A 20,214-nucleotide genomic window follows, 5' to 3' on the forward strand; every position below is an offset into this window, starting at 1 on the left:
CCGAAACCCGCAGGGTTAGGACCCTGCTGCCAGCCTGGGAACAGCAGCACAGTCCCGGTTCCAGAGCCCAAAGCAGAATCACAGAACATTCTGAGTTGGAAGGGACCTGCAAAGATCATGGGGTCCAGCTCTCAAGTGAGGGGCCCTTACAGGGATCAAACCCACAAGCTTGGCATTACCAGCTCCAGGCTCTAACCAGCTATATCCCAGCACTGGGCTCTGTCTATGTCTCTGAGCACAGCAACACAGGACTTGTGTTCCAAGCCCCAGATTTGACCAAATGAACCTCTTTTCAAGGCCCAAAGCTGCACCAGTTAATCCCTATTTCTACTTCCTAAACCACAGCATTTAGCCTCAGGTTTTTGGCCTCTAATCTGGCTAAATGAGTCTAGTTCCACGTTCACAAAAAACACATGACTTGGTGTCTGCTTCCAAGCTCAACAGTGCAGAACTTGGTCTCCAATTTGCTAACCCTAAATCTGTCCAAACGAGTTGGTTTCCAAGCCCCAACAATGCACGACTTCAGGACAGTTTTTCAAGAAGTAAAACATAGTACTTGATATCAGTTTTCAAAACCTTAAACTGCCCCATATGAACGTGGTTTCAAATCTGCAAAACACAAGAGTTTTGTTTTTCAAGCCCCATCAAAAAGCATAACTTGTTGTTTCTGATCCCTAAACCTAGCCAGTTTGGAAAAGCCTTACTAGTTGCCTGAAGGGCAGATGGAAAGGAAAGGTAAATTCAATTAAAACTTCATCTGAGCCAACTTCATAAATTTTAAGGCAGTAAAGAGAGGCAGGCAGTGTTCATCCTGCTGCTGCTCTGCCACTGGGATTTCTGCTTCCAACACTGCCTTCAGCTTTGATGGCCCTTATTTGATGTAACTCCATTAGCAGCAAACTCCAGACCAACTTGCACAGCCTGGCTGTATCCTTTCATATCCCCAACCCCAACCCGACATTTCTGAGCCAAATTCACCTGCTCTGGCGTGGCTGGAAGCAATGGAAGGGGGAGGATGGAGCATCTCCTGGTGTCCCCATAGAGGTGTACAGGTTTCCACCAACCAGCACTACCAGCACTCCCAGTGACAGCTGCAGTTTCCCTTCTGGGTTGAATTGGGCTGCACTGAAATCAGTATCATCTGCAGGAACAGGTCCTGCTGCTCCTCAGAAGGCTCATTGGGGGGCTGCTTGCTTCTGTCAGGTGGGACACACACCTGTCTCCATGGTAATTTGAGCCTTTGGCAAACTCCAAAAAGACAAAACTTTTATATAAGCCCAAGAGCCTCAAAGCCTGCTGAATTCGTAGACATTTGTCCTGTAGCTACAGCCCCAGCAAGCCCAGCCATAGAGCTCTTCCCCGCTTAGTGTTACAGCGGCACGTCCATAGCCGTCACTCATTTTTGATGGATAAAAATGAGGCAGTTTAGGGGACTTGGTCTCCTCTATTGAATAGGCTTGAAGTGGAGGATCAGTTCTTTGCCAAGTTCTTTCTTTCTGTACCACCTGGTGGCACACTTGCTTTAGCACACCGCAAGCTGAAGGCAGCACAAATCAACCAGCGCATCCTGCCCAAAGTTGTTCCACTTAGTTTCTTCTGCATCGTGAACACACCTGCTGAATTGATTAAAGGATCTAACACTGGAATATTGATAAGCAGGGCATACAAAATAATTAAACAAAAACAATTAAAAAAAAAAAAAAAGGCATTTTTTTTCCCCATATAGTCTGGATAATTCTTTTTTTTTTTTTCCTTCTTTTCTTTTTGTTAATTTGGTAAGAAACTTGCCGTTGCCTTACTGAGACTTGCTTCCCAAGGACGACAAATTTTCCTTGCCCTATATTCTCTCTTATCAGAAGGTTTGTAGCAGATTTGCCAATTGCATTTGTTAATAAAATGGAAATGGAAATTAATTTCTGTCCTCCAAGTAATAGAATAATGGCCCAACTACACATCAAAGAAACCAATTCTGGTGGGCTACATAAGCCTGCAAAGTGTTATCATAGAATATTTTGGGTTGGAAGGGCCCTTAAAGGTCATCTAAGTTATCACATTTGCCACGCTGGATGGTTATCAATACATCAGCAAATGCTGCAGATGGTTACAGACCACAGGTAGAACAACTTGCCGGTCTGTTGGATTTTATGACTTCGTGAAAAAATGTATTAAAATATTTATCAGCTCTTTATATGCAGAATCTTAATGGAAGACGTAAACAAGCTGTATCTGAACTTCAACATCTCTGAGTGGGAGCCTCTCAAATAAGTGTTGTGGGTAGCACCAGAGAGGTTTTGAAGCATTTCCTGTCCTGACTTCCTCCATTACCCACTGAAAGGCATTGGCTGTGATAATTGCAGCTTCAGGAAAAATAGCAGCTAAACAATGATAGCAGAAAAGCCCTACAGCCATTTTCTCAATTCAATTAAGTGGAAATTTAGTCCTTGAGTACTGCTTCTGAAACTGGCAGAGCAGAATAAGAGCAGGCACGCTGGTGGCTTGGAGGAAAATGAAGGCAGGAGAAAGACTGCTTGTTTTGCTCTGTCACCACCGTCTCTATGCCCCCATTTGAAAAGTCAGTGGCCACTTCTTCCCTAGAGCTAGTGTTTGCACGAGAATAACACCAACAGATTGCCAGTTGAATCTACTCTAACAGAGGCCCCTTTAAGCTGGTGAATTTTGAGGAAGGCCATTAAGATCTCTGTAGCAATGTTTCTCGTCTGGTTTTGTATCAGCAGCTTGAGTTCCTGCCATTATTTGTTTGTCTCAGCTACAGCTTCTCGATCTCTGAAGGCTATTTTGGTATTGTTAGTATGCCCTTTCCACCTCATTTATTTCTATCCTTTCTGTTTATTCTGGTACTCGTGCTTTTTATCAACACCATCTGCAAACTTACCATATTTGTTACTGGTTCTTCCAAATTAGAACTCTGTCTCAGTACATTCCTCTGCAAAGGGGATCTGGACTCATTTTCAGTAACAAAGGAAATATCTTTACACTCGTTTGGTGTAGACTACCCAAAATGAAAGCAAACAAGCAAGAAGTCTTTGCCATAATACATACGACAAGTAACGTGAATCCAGGAGATTTTCTTCGAATGAGATCTAAAAGCTTTTATTCCAGCCTTCATAAAGGAAGGGAAACTGCCTTGAAGAACAAGATTTAGGACAGGAATAGGAAGGACAGTGTTTTACAGAAGGGAACAGCCTGGAAGTTGATAAAGCCTTTTAACCTCTTTCTGCAGTGCTTAGAAACCTTAACCCAAATACATAAAAAGGTTTTTAGTTGACCTGTACATAATGTAGCTCTTGAACTGTTGTCTCAAAGATTTGAGACACTGAATTTTCTATCCAATTTGTTCTAAATGTTTAGGGGAGGAAAAAAAAAAAAAAAAAAAAAAAAAAAAAAAAAAAAAAAAAAAAAAAAGCAGCTTTGGAAAACAGCAAAAGCAGCACATGGCTATGACCTAAAAAAATCCAGGTGCATTTACCTTTGTCTACCATCCAAAACTTGTCCACAGAATTGAATTTGTGACATAAGTTACCAAAGTCTTCATGGTCCTTAAGTCTAGCCTCAAGTTCCCTTTCTCCCTTTCATAATTTCTTGTGCCAGTTCCACATTGGTTTTGGTGTATTTTGAGCAGCACTTGACCCCAGCACTGGGAGACACTTATCAGTGTAACAAAGCATCTCTGTTCTCATGGGAAACAGAAGCAGTCATGTGTCAGAAAGCAGCCAAGACTTACTGCAGGTTGTCATGCAAAGTCAGAGACTGAGAAGAGAGAAATTGTCAGCTTTACTTTGATAAGCCCATGAGTGTGAAAAACATGTCACATGCAATTTCCATTACAGAGATCATCAGGATTCCATGAGAAGTAAGAATAAGTGAAAAAATCAGGCATACAGAAAATTATTCAGACCAGAAGCCTTGGGCAGCTCCAGGTGTGCCTGTTTTCCATAGGAATTAAGAGGATTCTCAACACTGTCTTGCAAGATCAGAAGAAGATCATCCATTACAAAGTACATCAAGATAGCAAAGAAACATTTTCAGATTAACCTTCCTATATTTTTTCCCCTCCAGCAAAAAAGATGATAAATCCTCTCACAACAGGAAAGCAGTTATAGTATCATCCAAAAACACTTTAGTGCTTTTCCACTTAGAACAGTCTTCCTGTTTCACATAAGAGCAGTGTATTACACCCTCCTTGCCTTTTCCCTGACACTGCCAACTTGATCTGCAGGTACAAACATCTCCCTTTGTGCCAGAGGAGCTTTGTGGACTGGTGGAGTATCCCTAGTTAGTGAATGAAGTCAGCTTTCAGAGGCACAGAACCCCAGCTGTCCTTACAATGAGAGACCAGAAAGAAGCTCTTCAGCAGCAACTGGAATTCTGTAAGCTGCATGAGCTGCTCAAGCAAGGGAACTGGCATGCACCGTGCCATCTGTGGGAACATCCATCCAGGGGCTGACTGCAGCTGGGCAGTGAGGAGGACTGGCCACCAGCTGGACACCTGCCCCTCCTTTTTCTCTTCTTGAAGCACAGCAATTAATAATGATCTACAGTAAATACTTGCCCTGCAGCAGCCCTGCCCAGCTGTAGCACATGTCACATCCTTGAATTTAGGGTTTATCAGATGAGAAGTCATCTTCCTGAAGTTGGATGCTTAGTGTCAGCTGGGACAGATGCAAGGAGCCCTGAAACAGACATTGTTTGTGCCTGGTTTCCAGGCACCAACTTTGTTTTGAAGCTGGTTGCAGTTAAGGAAGGAAACAAGCTTTTTTTATTCACATTCACCTTCTCACACAAAAAAAAAAACACTGCACCTAAAAGCTGGTAACAGCACAGCATATTTGTACAAGTTAAAAATGCTATTTCACTATAATGCCCTTTTAAAAACTGCCATTACTTGAACAAGTGGTGTAATATGCTTACAATATCTTTCAGACCAATGCTCCCCCTGGAAAAAGTGTTTGCTCATCAATACAGTGCTAAAATAGCATCACTGCAGAAGTTCATCAGCCTACTTTTAAAAACTCAAGTGAAATACTGGTTACTTTTGCAAGACAAGTAGAAGAAAAGTCTTCTTGTATCGATCAGTACGAAAATGTAATTTAATTCAGTGCAACAATAATACCTTTCTCTCCTAGAACCTAAGATATTGGAAATGAAGCTGAGTGTGCAACATTTAGTTATTTGTACAATTTCACCTGGAAAGAGCACAGTTCACATCTTTATTACATATAATTCCTTTCTGTCCTGCTTTACTGCTTAAAAAAGGAGGCTCACAAAGCTTCACAATGGCAATAAAAATCTTACTCCAGGTGAGACTTCATTTCGGCAACCAGTAGGTGGAGTCGATGCTCCATCAAACCATATCATTAGTAACACTAAAGCAAGCTCCACGAAAGGGGGAACACAAAACAAAAGGTCCTTAAACATAAAAAAAAAAAAAAAAAAAAAAAAAAAAAAAAAAAAAAAAAAAAAAAACCACCACCAAACCTTTTCCCATTGTCTACCTTCTCTAGAGGAGTAACAGCACAAGACACTAATTCAAACAGTCTTCTGCCCCCCAAAAATACAGATCTGTCCATCAGCATCATCTTGCAGTCCAGGGGCATCCAGGTCCCAAAATCTGGAATAGGATCTCTCAATCCAGATCTCTCTACCACAAAAGAACTAAGGGCCGTGTGCCTTTGCAATTTCCTAACCCATGAATTTCTCCAGCGCATTTCTTGGCCTCTCTCACACACATGTCCCCACAAGAAGCATTTAGTGACCACCTGCAGAACAAATCTCAGTGCCTGTGGCATGGGCAGAGCCCCTGCTCCAAGGGGTGCTCAGCCAGTGGGAGCAGTCATTAGCACACAGGGCACTCACCTTGGAGGTGGGAGACCAGCAGCAGGGAGCTGGCAGAACAGGGCTGCTCTGCTGGGGAGGACAGACCAGCATGCACAGGTCACCATGCCACAGCAACTTCACCACCACAGGGCACTCTGCCAGGCAGCACAAGCAGAGCTAGTGGCAGTAACATGTCCCAGCATCATCCCAGCAAACATCAGGCACGCAAAGGCAAAGCAACACCCAGGGCAAACCATGAAATCTGGTAGTGGGGTGAAAGCTGGAGGCAGGAGGAGAGGTTGATGAGGGTAATTAGTCTATTAGCACCTTCACACTCTGCCAGCCGATTCTCCTCAGGCTGGTTTGAGTCAAAGATTTACCACTGGTCCATAAAGCAGAGCAGACACTTTGGTTTCTGAAATTCAGGCTGCATTTCCTCGGCTAAAACAGTTTCTACTTATAACAAATATTTCCACCAGGCTTCTGCCTTTCTTACCTCCTGACCTGTTCCTCATGTTCATTTTTCCTGCAGCCCCAGCAGCCTGCCCACACTTCTCCCCAGCACGCAGCAAGTTCTGCTGGTGACAACCCTGCTGTCCTATGTCCTGCCTGGCAGGGCTGCAGCCCTGGTGGCTGTGAACCATGGTGGGAACAGCTCTGCCAGGGGACGGGGCAGCTCTGCAGGGCACAAAGATCCAGCGTCTCTGTCGAGGTCTATCAGCGTCTGCTTGTTAAATAGGCCTTGGCTAAACGAGCTCAGCTCTCCGGTCCCATTGAGCCCCAATGCTTCTGGAAAAATGCAAACCCCCCACCATTCCTTGAGCTGAAAACAGACCAATTTTGATTGCTGCCTGAGCGAAGGGAGTTTTAACTGTGCCCAGATTTGCACCATGTTTCACCAGTTGTGCTTCCCCTGCAGATTCTGCCTCTCTGGGCTAGCAAAGGACACCTCTGTGAAGAAAGTCGCTTTAGATTCTCCATCTCCCTCCACACTGAAGGTTATTGTAGCTGGGGCAGGAATATTCTGGAGATGCTTCCTTGCCAGCCCTTTCCCTCACAGCAGTTTTATTTATATATGTGTGTGCTGACAGACACCCAGCTGTGCGTGCTGGGGGATTATCACATACCCCCAGAGCTGCACAGCCCTCCGCACGCCGCCCGCGCCTGGCAGGGCTGCAGCTGCCTCCCTGTCGCTGCCGTGGGAGAGGTCTGCTTTGTCTCTGCAGATAAAACAAGGTGGGAAGCTGCTGGGCCACCGGGCAGGCATTTGTTTCTGCAAGTGCCAAGATAAGGTGAATTCTTCCACCCTTTTCCACGGGTCCCAAATTGTCTCTGTGCATTTACTGGCTGCTCTGGTCACTCAGCTGCTGCCCACCAGTCCCACCCATTTGCCAGCACTATTTATACCACAGCTCTAAGGTTTCAGAGGGGTTGGAAACTGAACCCCAGGGTGCCACGGCAACGGGGACGCTTCCAGAGCCCCAGAAAGGAGAGCCAGAGTGAGGGAGGCAGTTGGAGGCAGCGAGTGCCCAGGGAATGCGTCTGAAGCAGCCCACGGGCTCCCAAACCTCGACAGAGAGACGCCTGCGAGCCAAGGCCGGGCAGAGCGAGGGCTGGGCGCTGGGGCTGCCAGGACAGCAGGAAGAAAAGGGAGGTTTTGTCAGTGCCACACAGAGCATGGTTTGATCCCACTGACCACAGCACACAAAGGACAAAAAGCGGCAGATGCCAAGGAGTAGGCTTTAACTGCCCGGGGAACCTTCCCGTTACAGCTGAGTAACACTCCAAAAACGCAAGAGGCAGTTAGAGGGGCTGTTTGTCTTTTTATTATAAATTTGGTATGAATGACCAATGGAAAAATCACAATGGAGTACCAAGAACATTTTATCAAAATTTTAGCAGCATTTAAACAGTAACAGATTCCCAACCTCCTCTGGGCACCCCGTGCCCTTTGCCTCCCACCCACAAACCAGTAACCTTCACTCAAATGTGCTTTCCGAAGGCATGCAGGGGATGTAGCCGGCCATTTTCCCCTGAGCTCCCGCGAACAAAATCTCATCCCAAATTCAACCTGCATCTACACAGGGCCAGGCTCCCGTCCCCTCCTTGCTGTAGGCAGCACCCGCTCACATCCTCCCCCGCGGGGATCGGCACTCCCGTGGGCGCCCATCGCCTCCAAGCCCAAATCCAGGGCCGAGCCCTTTCCCTCTCGCTGCTGCCCTTCGCTTCTGTACGCGGGGCTGCCGCGCGCCCCACGGCCCCGCTCCGGAACCTGAGAGTGTGTGCTTGTGTCCGCATGGAGAGGAGGAGGGGAGGCTGCGGTCTGTCCTCCCGCAGGAATCGAGAGAAGGGCAACCGGGAGCGGAGACTCGAAGGGGAAAGGTAGAAGGTGAGCAGTGAGATACTCAAGTATCAACCCACAAAATGAAGTCAGTCTACTATCAGCTAATGTGGAGAGCCACGGGCTGCCTACTAAGTCACGAGAACTAATTTTTTGTGCGCGCTTTTTCTTTTAAAGTTACATTAAGACATGAACAGTACTATCCCAGCCTCACTGGCCGGAGCTCGGTGAAAACAACGTTGAATCGGAGGTGGGGAAACACAACACACGTGGAGACAACAACATGATATCGGCAAGCTATTCCCTGCTTCTTTGGTACTTCCTAAACTTTCTTATCCAAAATATATAAGGGAAATGCACCATTTAAAAGTTACTGTTCATAAGTATTTACACAGCCATAACCACCACGCTATGATACACGAAGATCAATATGATATGAACAAAGTTATTTTATGAAAAGCACTTCTGCACATTTTATTTTGTTCCAGTATCGTAATAGCTTTAAAAAAATTCATGTATTATGCAGTCCTGTACCTCGCTTCTTCTTATATCAAATGGACAAGAAACATTTCCTAATCCATACTCTTCTTCAAAAGATTAAAAAATAGCCACCAAAATGATACACTATGTACAAATTTTACTAAATATTAAGTTCTAGGCAATTATTTTCACCTCACTGATGATATAACTTAGGTATTGTTACCTACTATATGCATATATATTTCTTTAATATATAAGAAATGGCACCACATCACCATGTCACCAATATGACACATTGTTATGTACAGTAGATAAGAATTAGGTGTGGAAGATGGCTCCTCTCTGGCCGCTTCTTTCACGGGAACGCTTCTCCCATCGGTAGTAGCTTGGCCGTTTCCCCATTTCCCGGCAGAGGAAGCTCCTCAAATGTAAGGCAGGATCCCGTACATCAGCAGCGCCATCACGCCGGCGCTGAACAAGCCGGCCACCGGCACAGTCACAAACCACGCCAGGAAGATGTTGCGGAAAAGGCGCCAGTCGACGGCTTTCTTGGAGCGGATCCAGCCGACGGCCACCACGGAGCCAACCTTGGGAGCGTGGGGAAGAGGCAGGGAGACAAGGTGTGAAGGCTAGGTCTGAGCACCCCTACCATGCCCATGGCCACACCAATGCCAGCCAGCTGATACCAACCAATGCTCTGAGATAAAAAAGCCCCTGAGGATGACAACGGTACTGTTCTGGTGTGGTGGCAGGAGAGCGACACTTCCAGAGTACTTAAACCTTTGTTTTTCAATGTCCTCCTGTTTTTCATGGCTCTTGGGGTCAGCCAAAGGCAATAAAACATGCTGGTGAGTTTTTCTCTGCCCTGCCAACTCCCTTGTGGCAGCCCTCCACCTGACTCAGTCCACAGGGGAGAGAGCAAGTGTCCACTGACTCTGGCCTGATTGCAGCTGAAATCAGGAAAACACCAGGAAAGCTGTTCTTAAGGCTCTGCTGGAGAGCATTGCATGGGGCAGGCCAGGATAGCTGGTATGGTTCCTGTCCCACCTGCCTGTCCTCTTGCTGCTTTGGGACGCCCTGCCTGTTCCCCCAGCAGCGGCGGAGCCTCTGCGCAGCTCACAGCCCCGCATACAGCGCCGACACAAAACACCACATCCATATTCCAACACTGCAGCCTTCAAGCAGGATGGCAGCGGCAAGGTAAAAGCAGCTGAGCCCACCCTGTGGCAGCGATGGTGGCTTGGCAGGGGCCAGACAGACAGTGCAGGCTTAGACCCAGCACATCAAACCCAGCAATCTGAGCCCTGCGAGGGAAACCGGCCCTTCTGGACCAGCTAGCCAAGCAAAGCATCCAGAGATAAAATCCTGTCTTGCAGACAGAGACACCAATACTATGGGGCACACAAACTGTTCAGACATCAAGAGGATGGTGGGGAATGGATAAAACACCACGATATCCTTCAAAGACACCGCTACCAGGGCAGCTGAGTAGGTCAGTGTTTTTTAGACAAAACACACTGTGTTATGGGCAAAGCTGCAACCTTTTCTTCCTTCAAAGGTATTTTCAGTTCATAAGCTCAGGTATAAACCCAGCATATCAGTTTTTAAGAAAAAAAACATGACCGAGAAAAACATTTCCAATGAAAAATGATACAAAAACTTCAGAAAGACTACATTTTCTTTCTGCCCTGGAAGTGCTTTCCATGCTGTTAGCAAAACAGTGTAAGTCTATTCAAAGTGCACGGTAAAGCAGCAAGAAATGTGGAAGAAATATCCTGTTTTGAAGGTAAGGAAACTCCAAGACACAGCTGGGCATGTGCTCCCTGAAGTGCCATCCCTGCCTCCCTGCTTATTTTCTTAATGGGAGTATCAGTCCCTGCCTATAGATCAAAAGATGGGCTGCTCCCCTTGTACAGAGCCAGGAAAATGATACATGCCAGGAGTACAGGGAATCAGGGAAAGGTAGCATGGGGATATCAAATCTGCATATCTTGCTAACACCTGTTTAGCTTCTATCTACTGCTTAACATTTCTTTTTGGAGAAGAGTTACTTGTGGAAGACCCTGTAACTTTAGGGTGCCTCCGACAGAACAAGGGAAAACTAAACCTGATATTCTGTAACCAATAAGGCCTCTGTTGAAAGTTTGACCCAGTAAGGAAATCTGTTAGATAATATTTCATCTGAGTACTCCTGGAGTGCACTATATGCTGTTCTGTAATTAGGAGGCATAAGTGTATTTGGGGGGGGTGGAGGTGTATCTAGGGTGAAGAGGAACCCCACACTGGTGACTACATCAGAGCATTAACCTGAGGAAACAGCATTTGGGTTTTCAGCAGCTCAGCTGTTAGGCTCAGCTTTACATTTTGTGTGTCCTTAGCATCTGCCTGTCGTGCTTGTAACAAGAAGTGTTACTTATTGAACAAGCCTGCAGTCCAGGCATGCTAATCTCCGAGGCTTCCTGAAATTTAAATGGTATCAGCAGCGATGGCATTGGCAATCTGTTTTAAACATTATTAAAGTTTAGTTTATTAATAGTGATTTTTGATAGACTAGAGGTTAGGAGAGTAGCTAATCCTTGGGTGTAGGCACACTACACCTTCTGTAGAATTTCAGATGGTATCTACTTTGAGATTGGTTTGAAACCAGTGCAGTTTGCCTTCAGTATGCTCTGCTTACAGCATTACAGAAATGCTTTTGGCTCTCTTGTTCCTTGTTCCAATGGTGTATAATAAGAACACACAGAACATGATAATTCAATCATAGCAACAGAGAATATTTTTCAAAACCGCAAAATCATAATGACAAAATGGAGCTGACAGAATGACCTCAGCAAAGTCACTTTTGCAGAGGAAAAGCATTTAACTGCTGCACTCTTATTTTATCTGTAAGTGAACACACTCTGTTACAGCTAAGAAATGCTTATCTCTAAATCTCTAATCTGAGAACAAATAACAGGCACTCTAAGACTCAATATGACCATTTTTCCACCTGGGCAGCAGAAAGGGAAGGTATGCATTCACACCACACTGGCTTTTCAGTGCTAAATCCCAGGGGAGGCTGCTCAGCTACAGCCAGAGAAACGTGGCTACTGCATTCTGACCCACAAATTCCTTTGGAGGCTCAAAAGATTAGGTCTTTCCTCCAAGCCCTCTTGACTTGGAGGCTTTCAAGGGTCTTTCCTCTCCCCTTGGACCTGTGACAAATACAAAGGTGCAGTTCAGGCTCTCAGCAGGCACTGAGAGTGAAAAAAGCTGCTTGGTCACAGATGTGGGACAGGCACATCAGGCAGTGACTACCTCATGTAGACCAAAGGCTCTGATTTAGGACCAAAGGCAGATCCTGATCTGAGAGGGCTTGACAAACCTTCCCCAGAAGCTAAATGCTTTTATTCCTGCTACCAACCTCCAGTTTGCCTGCTACAAGATCTGAAAACTGCTGCTCAGAGTTTCCCTTCACACTTGGTTGTGGGCCTGACATTTCTAAATCTGAAGAGTTTTTAGCCTGCTAGCAGCGCTAACTGTTTCCCAAGGGAAAAGTTCTCAAAAAAGCCTCTTCTCAAAACAATCTTGGCAAAACCACTACCCTTCCCAAAACAATCTTTCTCCAGGTGGTGTTTTGCTGTTTCTCTGGTTTCACCAATGGTATTAGAGAGGTGTCGTTCCGTGTCACCAGTCATGTTGGGTATGTGTCGGAACACCTTATAAAAGGTAGTAAAAACTAGACAATAAAGCCTTCTATACTCTTTGCCTTCTGAAATACTTGGAGTCTTTCGTCTTTCTTTCGTGTCCTACAGTGACACTTGGGCTCCATTTTTCATTACAGTCCACTGTTTCACCTCAGAAAGGTTTCCCTCCACCTCGGCTGTTTCATGCTGCTCCTTATTTGCCATCGGTTTATCCAGCTGCTCCACATTCAGTTGACTGACACCCCTTCAGTAGGGTTCCCACTCGAGCAAATGTTATTTTGCAGTGAAGCAAATATTGAGGAAAATAATAATTCCCTATCACTGATGCTGGAGGCTCAAGATTAGGCTCACCTCAAACGTGTTTTCTTTTGGATTTCTAAGTCAAAATAATTATTTTGCTGCTTTTTAAGAAGACGTTTTTGACTCAGTGGCTGACAGCACTTTCAGCGAGGTATTTTCACATGGAGCAAATGGTATTTAACGACCCTTTTATTCCTTCCCTGGGCCCTTGAAGAAAACAAGGGATACAAGAATATATCCGTTACAAGTGTTTGCTTTATCTTGTGTTGCTCACTTAGGATCTTTCAACTCAGGAGCTCATTTTGCTGAAACACAGAGTCAGGTATAATAACACGACATCCCTGGAACAGTCTAATCCTATTGCAAAGTGGATCTTCCCATTAAGAACGATCCATCTCATGAGATACAGCAAGCTACAGGGAGCAGACACAGACTAACCACATTAGCTGCCTTTATGGAAGTATTTTTTAAAAAGAACTATTTTGTTCTGCAGTTAGAAAAGACCAAGCTTTTAGCTGCATTGAGTGAATGAATACCCCTCTCATTAGCTTATAGCTTCCAAGACATTTTCTTTTTAACTTCAGTCTATTTGTTTGGACCAAAGTATGTTTTCTCTTTTACAACAGTTGGCCAGAAGTGTTTCAGGCACACAACAGGGATAATCAAAGCTGTATTATTCTCCCTGGCAAATTCTTCATCATGCATTTGATATACCAGTCAGCTTAAAGGGAGGTGGTTTCAGGCTAGCATTTTTAGAAGTGGATAACATTGTTATTATTTTTCCCCTCCCCGCTTGATTTAGAGGAACCAGAGTTCTCTGGTCAATGCCAGGAAATCTCAACAGCCTTTCAGAGCAGCTCAGTCTTGGCTGCTTCTCAAAGAGCACCAGGGTAGAAGAAATAAATGATTTTGCAATAGAGGAAGGCCTTCTGAAGAAATGGTTTTCACTAGAAAAAGGCCAATTGAACCAACTTTGGGCATTTTGCAGGATGAGTGGATTTCATTGACTCTTTTACTGGAAAGCAGGTCAATGTCACAGGCAAGGCTGCCAGGCTTCTTGCCAGCCTGCCTGCCATGCCACAGAGCAGTTATCCCCAGAAACCCGCCTGCCCCAGCCAGGGGCTCCTGGCTCTTCAGGGTGCAGTGGTGAATCCTACAGAGATTCTCCTATGGAAAAACAAAGGAAAAAAGCTGGGATATTTGACCTAAGAATTTCCCGGGGAACAAAATTTCAAATTCCCATTATGTTCTTCCAGTACTGTAAATGTCCACATGCTCCCTTCATGTCTCCAAGCTTCATGTCTTCAAATGACACAACTAAATTGTGCTCATTACCCAGCCTGTATCTATACTACAAAGTGGTCTTTAAAAAAAAACCAACAGAAAAAAAAAAAAAAAAAGAAAGCGAAGTACCTTGTTCAAAGGACTAATTACAAGGGCCTGATTCTGTATTACAATGCACAAAAATGAGGACAAGTTGGTTTAAAAGAAGAGAGACATTAAAATATTAGCTTAATGATGTAGCAGTGTTTTTCAATACGGGTGGTTTTAAAATACACATAACTGGGTTCACACAGACTACGAATCTACGTTATTTTAATATGTCTATGTTAGTTCAATACAACCATGGAGGGGTGAAGGAAGTCCAGACTTTTGTGCAATTAGTTATAATGCTGACTTTGCTTGGCTGTACTGCCTTTAAAAGTGAGCCCTGTTATTTTGCGGTCACGGTCTGCAGGGCACGGCACAGTGAAGGCAATCTGCAACAGTCGGTATCTCCCAGATTTTGTTATGGTTTGTCCTAGTGATGTGATTTACTGATAGTATTATCACTGCAAACTCCAATACCTTGCAATGGGTGGAGCTTATTGGAATACCCACATTTGAGGCTACAAGTACCGTTAGCGCACACATTACTTCAATGCAAAATCCACTGTGAAGAAATAAAAAAAAAAAAAAAAAGACAGATGGAAAACCTGTAGTAAAAGAGTTATATGCAGGAAATCCCATGCCATGCACTTATCAAGAGAGTCAAGTATAAATGATGAATGGTGCGCAGCCTCTGAACAAGGGAGAAATGTTACCCGACCAGGTTCAAATGGCACTGTCAGAGGAAACCAGGCTCTTCCTTTCAATCATTTGCTTTAAAACTGAGGTCATGCTTTTGTACATGCTATTTTTCTTCACCAGCAGCTACGGAGTTTTAGCTGTGGCCAATTCCAGTGACTTTACTGTGACAAATCTGACGCATTTTTTGGAAGCCTGATTACTTTCCCACGTGGCTGGCATGACCGAGACGTGCTGACGCACCCCTACCTATCCATCCTCTGCCAGCGGCTGTTTTCCCCTCACCATGCCATTATCCCTGGCTCCAGCAGCACAATTTTAAGATGAATAGTCCAGACTGCCTTGACTGCAGTCGCTGGGCAAAGGCATACCTTGCAGTGTGTAGTACTGACAGGAAGTCCAACATTGGAAGCTACCACAACTGTGAACGCCGAAGCCAACTCAATAGTGAATCCACTGCGGGAAGCATAAGAAAACACTTCACAATCACTCTTTGCATCAGCTCGGACTGATACCATGCAGCGTGCCAAAGTCTTACCCGTTTCTTCTTCCGACTCTTTTATCTCCAACTGATTTTTGTCACGTGAGTAAGTTAAGAGAACAAGAAAGGGCTGAATAATGGGAATGGCACAGGCTAGTCATCTGCAGTACCCCGTCTGCACGGCTCATTGCGTCAGAGACCTCCACTACTCTACGCTGCGGTGAGTCGTGCCTAATTAGTAATTCGGTTAAGCACCAGCAGAGGTCGAGTACGCATTTAAGATGAAAATTACTGTAATAAATACATATGGGTTTAATAGTCTGAAGCACACTGGGAAAGCCACTGTAATCTTGCCATTTCCAAATGCACCTTCTACCACGCTAATTAGGTCATCAGCAGAAGACTCTGCTGTCTGTTCATGCAGACCTCTATGCCTTAAACACATTTAGTATTACAGTGTTATCTTTTTTCCTTTCTCTTTTTCCTTCCTTTTCCCATTCTTTCTTTTTCTCCTTTTTCGCTTATTTCTTTCGTATTTTATTTTAGAAAGACAGAGAAGTCAAAGCCAGGTTATCATTAAAATCAAAGCACAGCAAATACAGAAAACTGCATTACAAACGAAATACTGGAGCAGCAGTTTCTCAGACTGGCTCACACACCAAGTTCACGCAACCACAATGACACCTGTGGACCTACCTTGATGGCGTGATTGGAGTGAGGTCTTTACCCATAGTCTGGATTACTCTTCTTCCCCAGACCCAGAGACCCACACAGATCCCAACACCTCCATAGAACAGCAGCCAGACGGGAGTCGATGCTTCCTGCATTACGGCACCTTGCTCGTAGATAAGCCAGAGTGCGACGAGGGGACCGATGGCATTGCTGCAGAAACAGAAATGTTGCCACCCGAGTTATAAAAATGCAGATAGTTGCCTTGAAAGAAGTCTCTTATTTTCTGCACGATTTTTCTTCATCATGGGTGCAGCGCTACTCTGACTTGACCCTACAGGCAACACCCTTTCCAACTTGGAAAGAGTGCAGCAGGCAACTCTCACCATGTTGCTTTTCTGGTTGTCACTTCTTCACTGATAACTAGAGCAAATCCTGAAACAAATTTCTCTTTTACAAATTGTTTCCTGAAGTGTCAGAGTCGGTAGTACCTCACCAGGTCTGTTCTGTGACAAATATCATTATTTCTAGCACTGAAACCATCTCAAAATTTACCAGTTCAAGACCTGTGCATCTTTAAAATTCAAGTATCAAATTAGCTCTTTTTGTCAAAGAGGAGAAAATAATGAATGACATTACCACTGCAGACAAGAATATAGAAATATAATCTAGTTTGACAGCCTGTAATATTTGGGATATGATCTGAGTGCAGCTGGGAAGGTGACTGAGTTATCTTCAAAGGTGCTGTAGAGTGAGTTGGACTGGATCAGAGAGGACCCTTCAGTGACACAGAGCTGGTGTAAGCCCTTTTTGCTACCCTGCTGCTGCTATCTGGAAAAACAGTGGAAGTCAGCAACACTGAAGTTCCCACTCTTAATGCAGGTCATCTAATACTGGTGTCTGGAGTCAGACTTCTGACTCTTGTTTATTCTAAAAAAGCATCAAGTTTCTAGACAGAAACTTCTAGCTAGAAGAAGAACTTGAAAACCAATATCCAGTTACTTTGGAGGCTTAAATACTAAAAAGCAGATAAGAATTTCAACATCCCTTTTGTTTTCAGCTCTTTTACTAACCAAGTAACTGCTTGCGTTGCTGAGCAGTATTTATTCACCACCCAAAAAGCATAATTAGTGAAGCAGTGCTATATTTATGTCTAAATAATCAGGAGAAGAGCAGAACAAATCTGACAAATGTCATTCCAAAAATGTGAAAACCATCAGGGAAGCCCCCCCCCTTTGTAAACCAATGGGAAAGCAGGTCACAGCGAGCACCACAGGCAGGACTGACAGCCATGCTCGCCCTGGAGCCAGGACCTGCTAAATTTAGTTCCTGGTTCCACTCCAAAGCACACAGATGGAGTAAGGGCCAGTTTTAATGTCAAATGTTGTGCAAACCAGGCCACTGTATATGGCAGTTAATAATTTCCTTGAACCCCATTTTTACCAGAGATGAGGTGCCAGGGGCTGAGTGGTGATTGCCAAGAGACGAGGGTCGCCAGCAGTGCAAAGCTCGGCACATCTCAGCAACACGAGACCCTCCTGCTTTCATCTGGCCCTTGAGAAACTGAGCTCTGCACCCTGAGAAGTGATCCTGAAGCAATAAGGAAAAACTTTTCCCTCGTAAACACACATAGCAACATTCAAGCTGTGAGGGAAATGAAAATAGTTAAAAATGCCCTTTGATGTAAAAAAGAATTAATAATTCTTACGGTTTTTGAGAAGGCGCCTGAAAATAAATTAGTGAGCTAACACGAATAATAAAATCCAGTGGGTTTAAAGACATTGGGTAGTACGATGAAGAACTAAAGACTCTTTAAATAAAGAATGATTTCCACTAGCTAAAACACTTTAAAATTCTGGTCTGATACTGTGCCCAAGTAAGCATTCAATTTGTTGAGTTTTGGAAGGACAGTATGTGAAAAGTCCTTAGGGCCTAAATGCAAGAATTATTTTACTTCCATGGAAGAAGAGATTCTTGATTGAAGCATTTCTAATATTTTGAAATCAACCTGAAACTGCTTTTCCAGTGTTTTCCAGTGTGGATTAAATTACTTGAACATTTAAGTGCCTTCTTGGGCACAGAAAAAGAAAGGTAATTCAATGTATGAAGGTACACGAATAAACTGATGGATGATGAAGGATGGATAAAGGCAATTAATACATTGATCAGATGAATAAAGGCAAAACTGATCATCCCTTTTTATAGTGCTGTATGGCATGGAAAAAAGTTCCCTGTTGAAAATAACAGGCACATTTTGAGTGAGGTCAGGCACTGATTCCTGACTGTTCTAAAGAGATTATGCGTACGTATTTGTCAGTCCCAACGTAAATGAAAAGGCAGAAAAGGCTTCAAGAACTGCAGCAGCAAACCATGCTCTTCCATATCAAAATCCAGTTTTAATTATTTGCAAATGCTACGCCTCTGTGAATCAACCAAGCTTAATCCTGGAGAAAAAGATTCTTATTTGTGGCAAGGGAAGACAAGGCAAAACTCTCCCGACTTACGCTCAGCCTCAAGAATCTGATTGGCTGATTCTGTCCAAGGGATCAGAAGAGATAACACCATCAGAAGAGATAACACAGAGGCAGCATTTCTGTAAGAAAGCCGAAGAGCACTGGATCCATACAGGCTTGGAAAGGCAAAAATATAACTAACCTCATCTTCCTTTGTGAGCATCTACCTCCCTGGTTATCTACGCCAGAGGGACATTTCTCCTCTCCCAGTAAATCATGTTCATTGTGACTTCAATGTTCAGCTCTTAGGGATTGTGGCATTTCCCAGCCTGAGTATCTGCAAGTGGCTACAAACACCAACAACAATGGCTTGAATCTAGCACCATCACAGCTCTCCAAAGGGGCTCCTTCAGCTTCTAGATTTGTTCAGGAGGTGCAGTCCAAAGGCCTTGTGGTATCAATGCTCCCTATGCCAATGGAAAACAGCTCTAGAAGAAGCTGCTAGGCCTGTCCCACCATGAAACTGCCAAAAACTCGCAGCAAACACGTCTGACTGAGGCACTGCAAAAACTACGGTCTTGGCTCTGCACAGAGGTAGAAGACAACCACTCCCAACAGCACAGTAAGAGAGGGTAAGAAAGAAACAACACATTAAAAAAAAAAAAATAAAAAAAAATAAACAGCAACAAAAAAGGCATTGTTAGATAAAACAGTTTGCTTAACAGATGTCTCCTACAGCTGAGTGACTAACCAGATGAACCACAAGGATGCTGGCCAGACTGAGATGTGGCTTTCACAGTATTTCCCACTGGTTCTAGCTCATTTGATTCAAGACATGACTAGGAGGAAAGCAGACCTCAAATCTTCCATGCACTGGCTAAGACTCACTTCACAAGTCTATTTTCAAGAAGTTATTTTCTCTTACTCTCCCACACAGGTTTCTACTTACCTTAACTAACCCTCCTTTGTGCTGGAGCTCCACATTTTACCCATGGTAGTTTAGAGAAGAAAAAAGCCTGAGATGGTCATACAGGGGCTCTGAACCCCCATCCACATCTATCTAGAGATGTAAAACTGCCCACAGGTTCCCATGAAACTGAAGTGCTTTAGAGGATTTGCTGTATTATCTAGCCATTGGAGCTAAAACAGAAAATAAGCTGCCTCTGTCATGGTATCACTTTGATTTTGCACACTTACTAATACACACTTTCCCACTGAGCACAAAGTGGGGGGCCAGTACGAGTTAATTTCAGGATGAGTTTATAAAATGTTATGGCATTAGAAGCCCATCTCCTGAGTCTGCCTGCTGCAAAGTGTACTCTCCGACACCCAGTGCTTCCCCCCACCTCTGCCAGGCTCTGCCAGCCCGATTACTCGCTGGGCACAGGGCTCTGCAGCTGGGAGCTGCGCAGGGGCTGTCTGCCTTCCCTGGAGGCGCAGTGCAGGATTTAATGCCACCCACTGCAGTTCTTGCACTGGCAGATGTGTTCTGTGGTGGCTCACTGAAGGGCTGCTCCGTGTTTCTGAAGTGCTGCCTGACCCTCGTGATGATCTTGCTGGCGCTCTTGATTAACGTGAAACTGGCACAGCTTCTCTTCTTCTGCTCGCTCGTGCCGGTTTAGAATCCGTCACACAGCATTTATAAAACCGTTGTGAAAGACAGCATTTGACAGTGAATCTGAACTATAAATAGAGCTGGCTTCTCCTCTCCCCTGTGAGACAGATAGTATTACCAACAAAAATAACCACCCCACATTCAGCTATCATGAGACAGGCTTAGAAATGACAGCTTCCCATGCACACACACACACGAGCAGAAATTTCTAGGTACTTCTGGGTCACAAGTCCAAGACCTTCTCTGGAAAAATAAGAACTAACACTTTTTTTTTTTAGTAAAAAAAA

The 20,214-nt window shown here is 44.4% G+C and overlaps 1 protein-coding gene across 7 annotated transcripts in view; it reads right to left on the bottom strand.

Annotated features, from left to right (window-relative positions):
- Positions 1-8,796: 8,796 nt before the first annotated feature.
- Positions 8,797-20,214, bottom strand: part of SLC20A2 (solute carrier family 20 member 2) — a 59,131-nt gene continuing 47,713 nt past the window's right edge. For 5 of the 7 annotated variants that reach the window (XM_058420810.1, XM_040065358.2, XM_040065356.2 and 2 more), the window contains 3 exons: positions 15,887-16,072; positions 15,081-15,165; positions 8,797-9,243 (listed from right to left, as the gene is read on the bottom strand). In XM_058420810.1, coding sequence (XP_058276793.1) covers positions 9,079-9,243; positions 15,081-15,165; positions 15,887-16,072 — 436 coding nt within the window. In that variant the 3' untranslated portion in view covers positions 8,797-9,078. Of the gene's footprint in view, positions 9,244-14,490; positions 14,576-15,080; positions 15,166-15,886; positions 16,073-20,214 lie in introns of all 7 variants that reach the window. The other 2 variants (XR_005701047.2, XM_040065361.2) reach the window with 2 other exon arrangements.

The sequence above is a fragment of the Hirundo rustica genome, chromosome 5, assembly GCF_015227805.2.
Source record: "Hirundo rustica isolate bHirRus1 chromosome 5, bHirRus1.pri.v3, whole genome shotgun sequence".
Classification (NCBI taxonomy): Eukaryota; Metazoa; Chordata; class Aves; order Passeriformes; family Hirundinidae; genus Hirundo; species Hirundo rustica.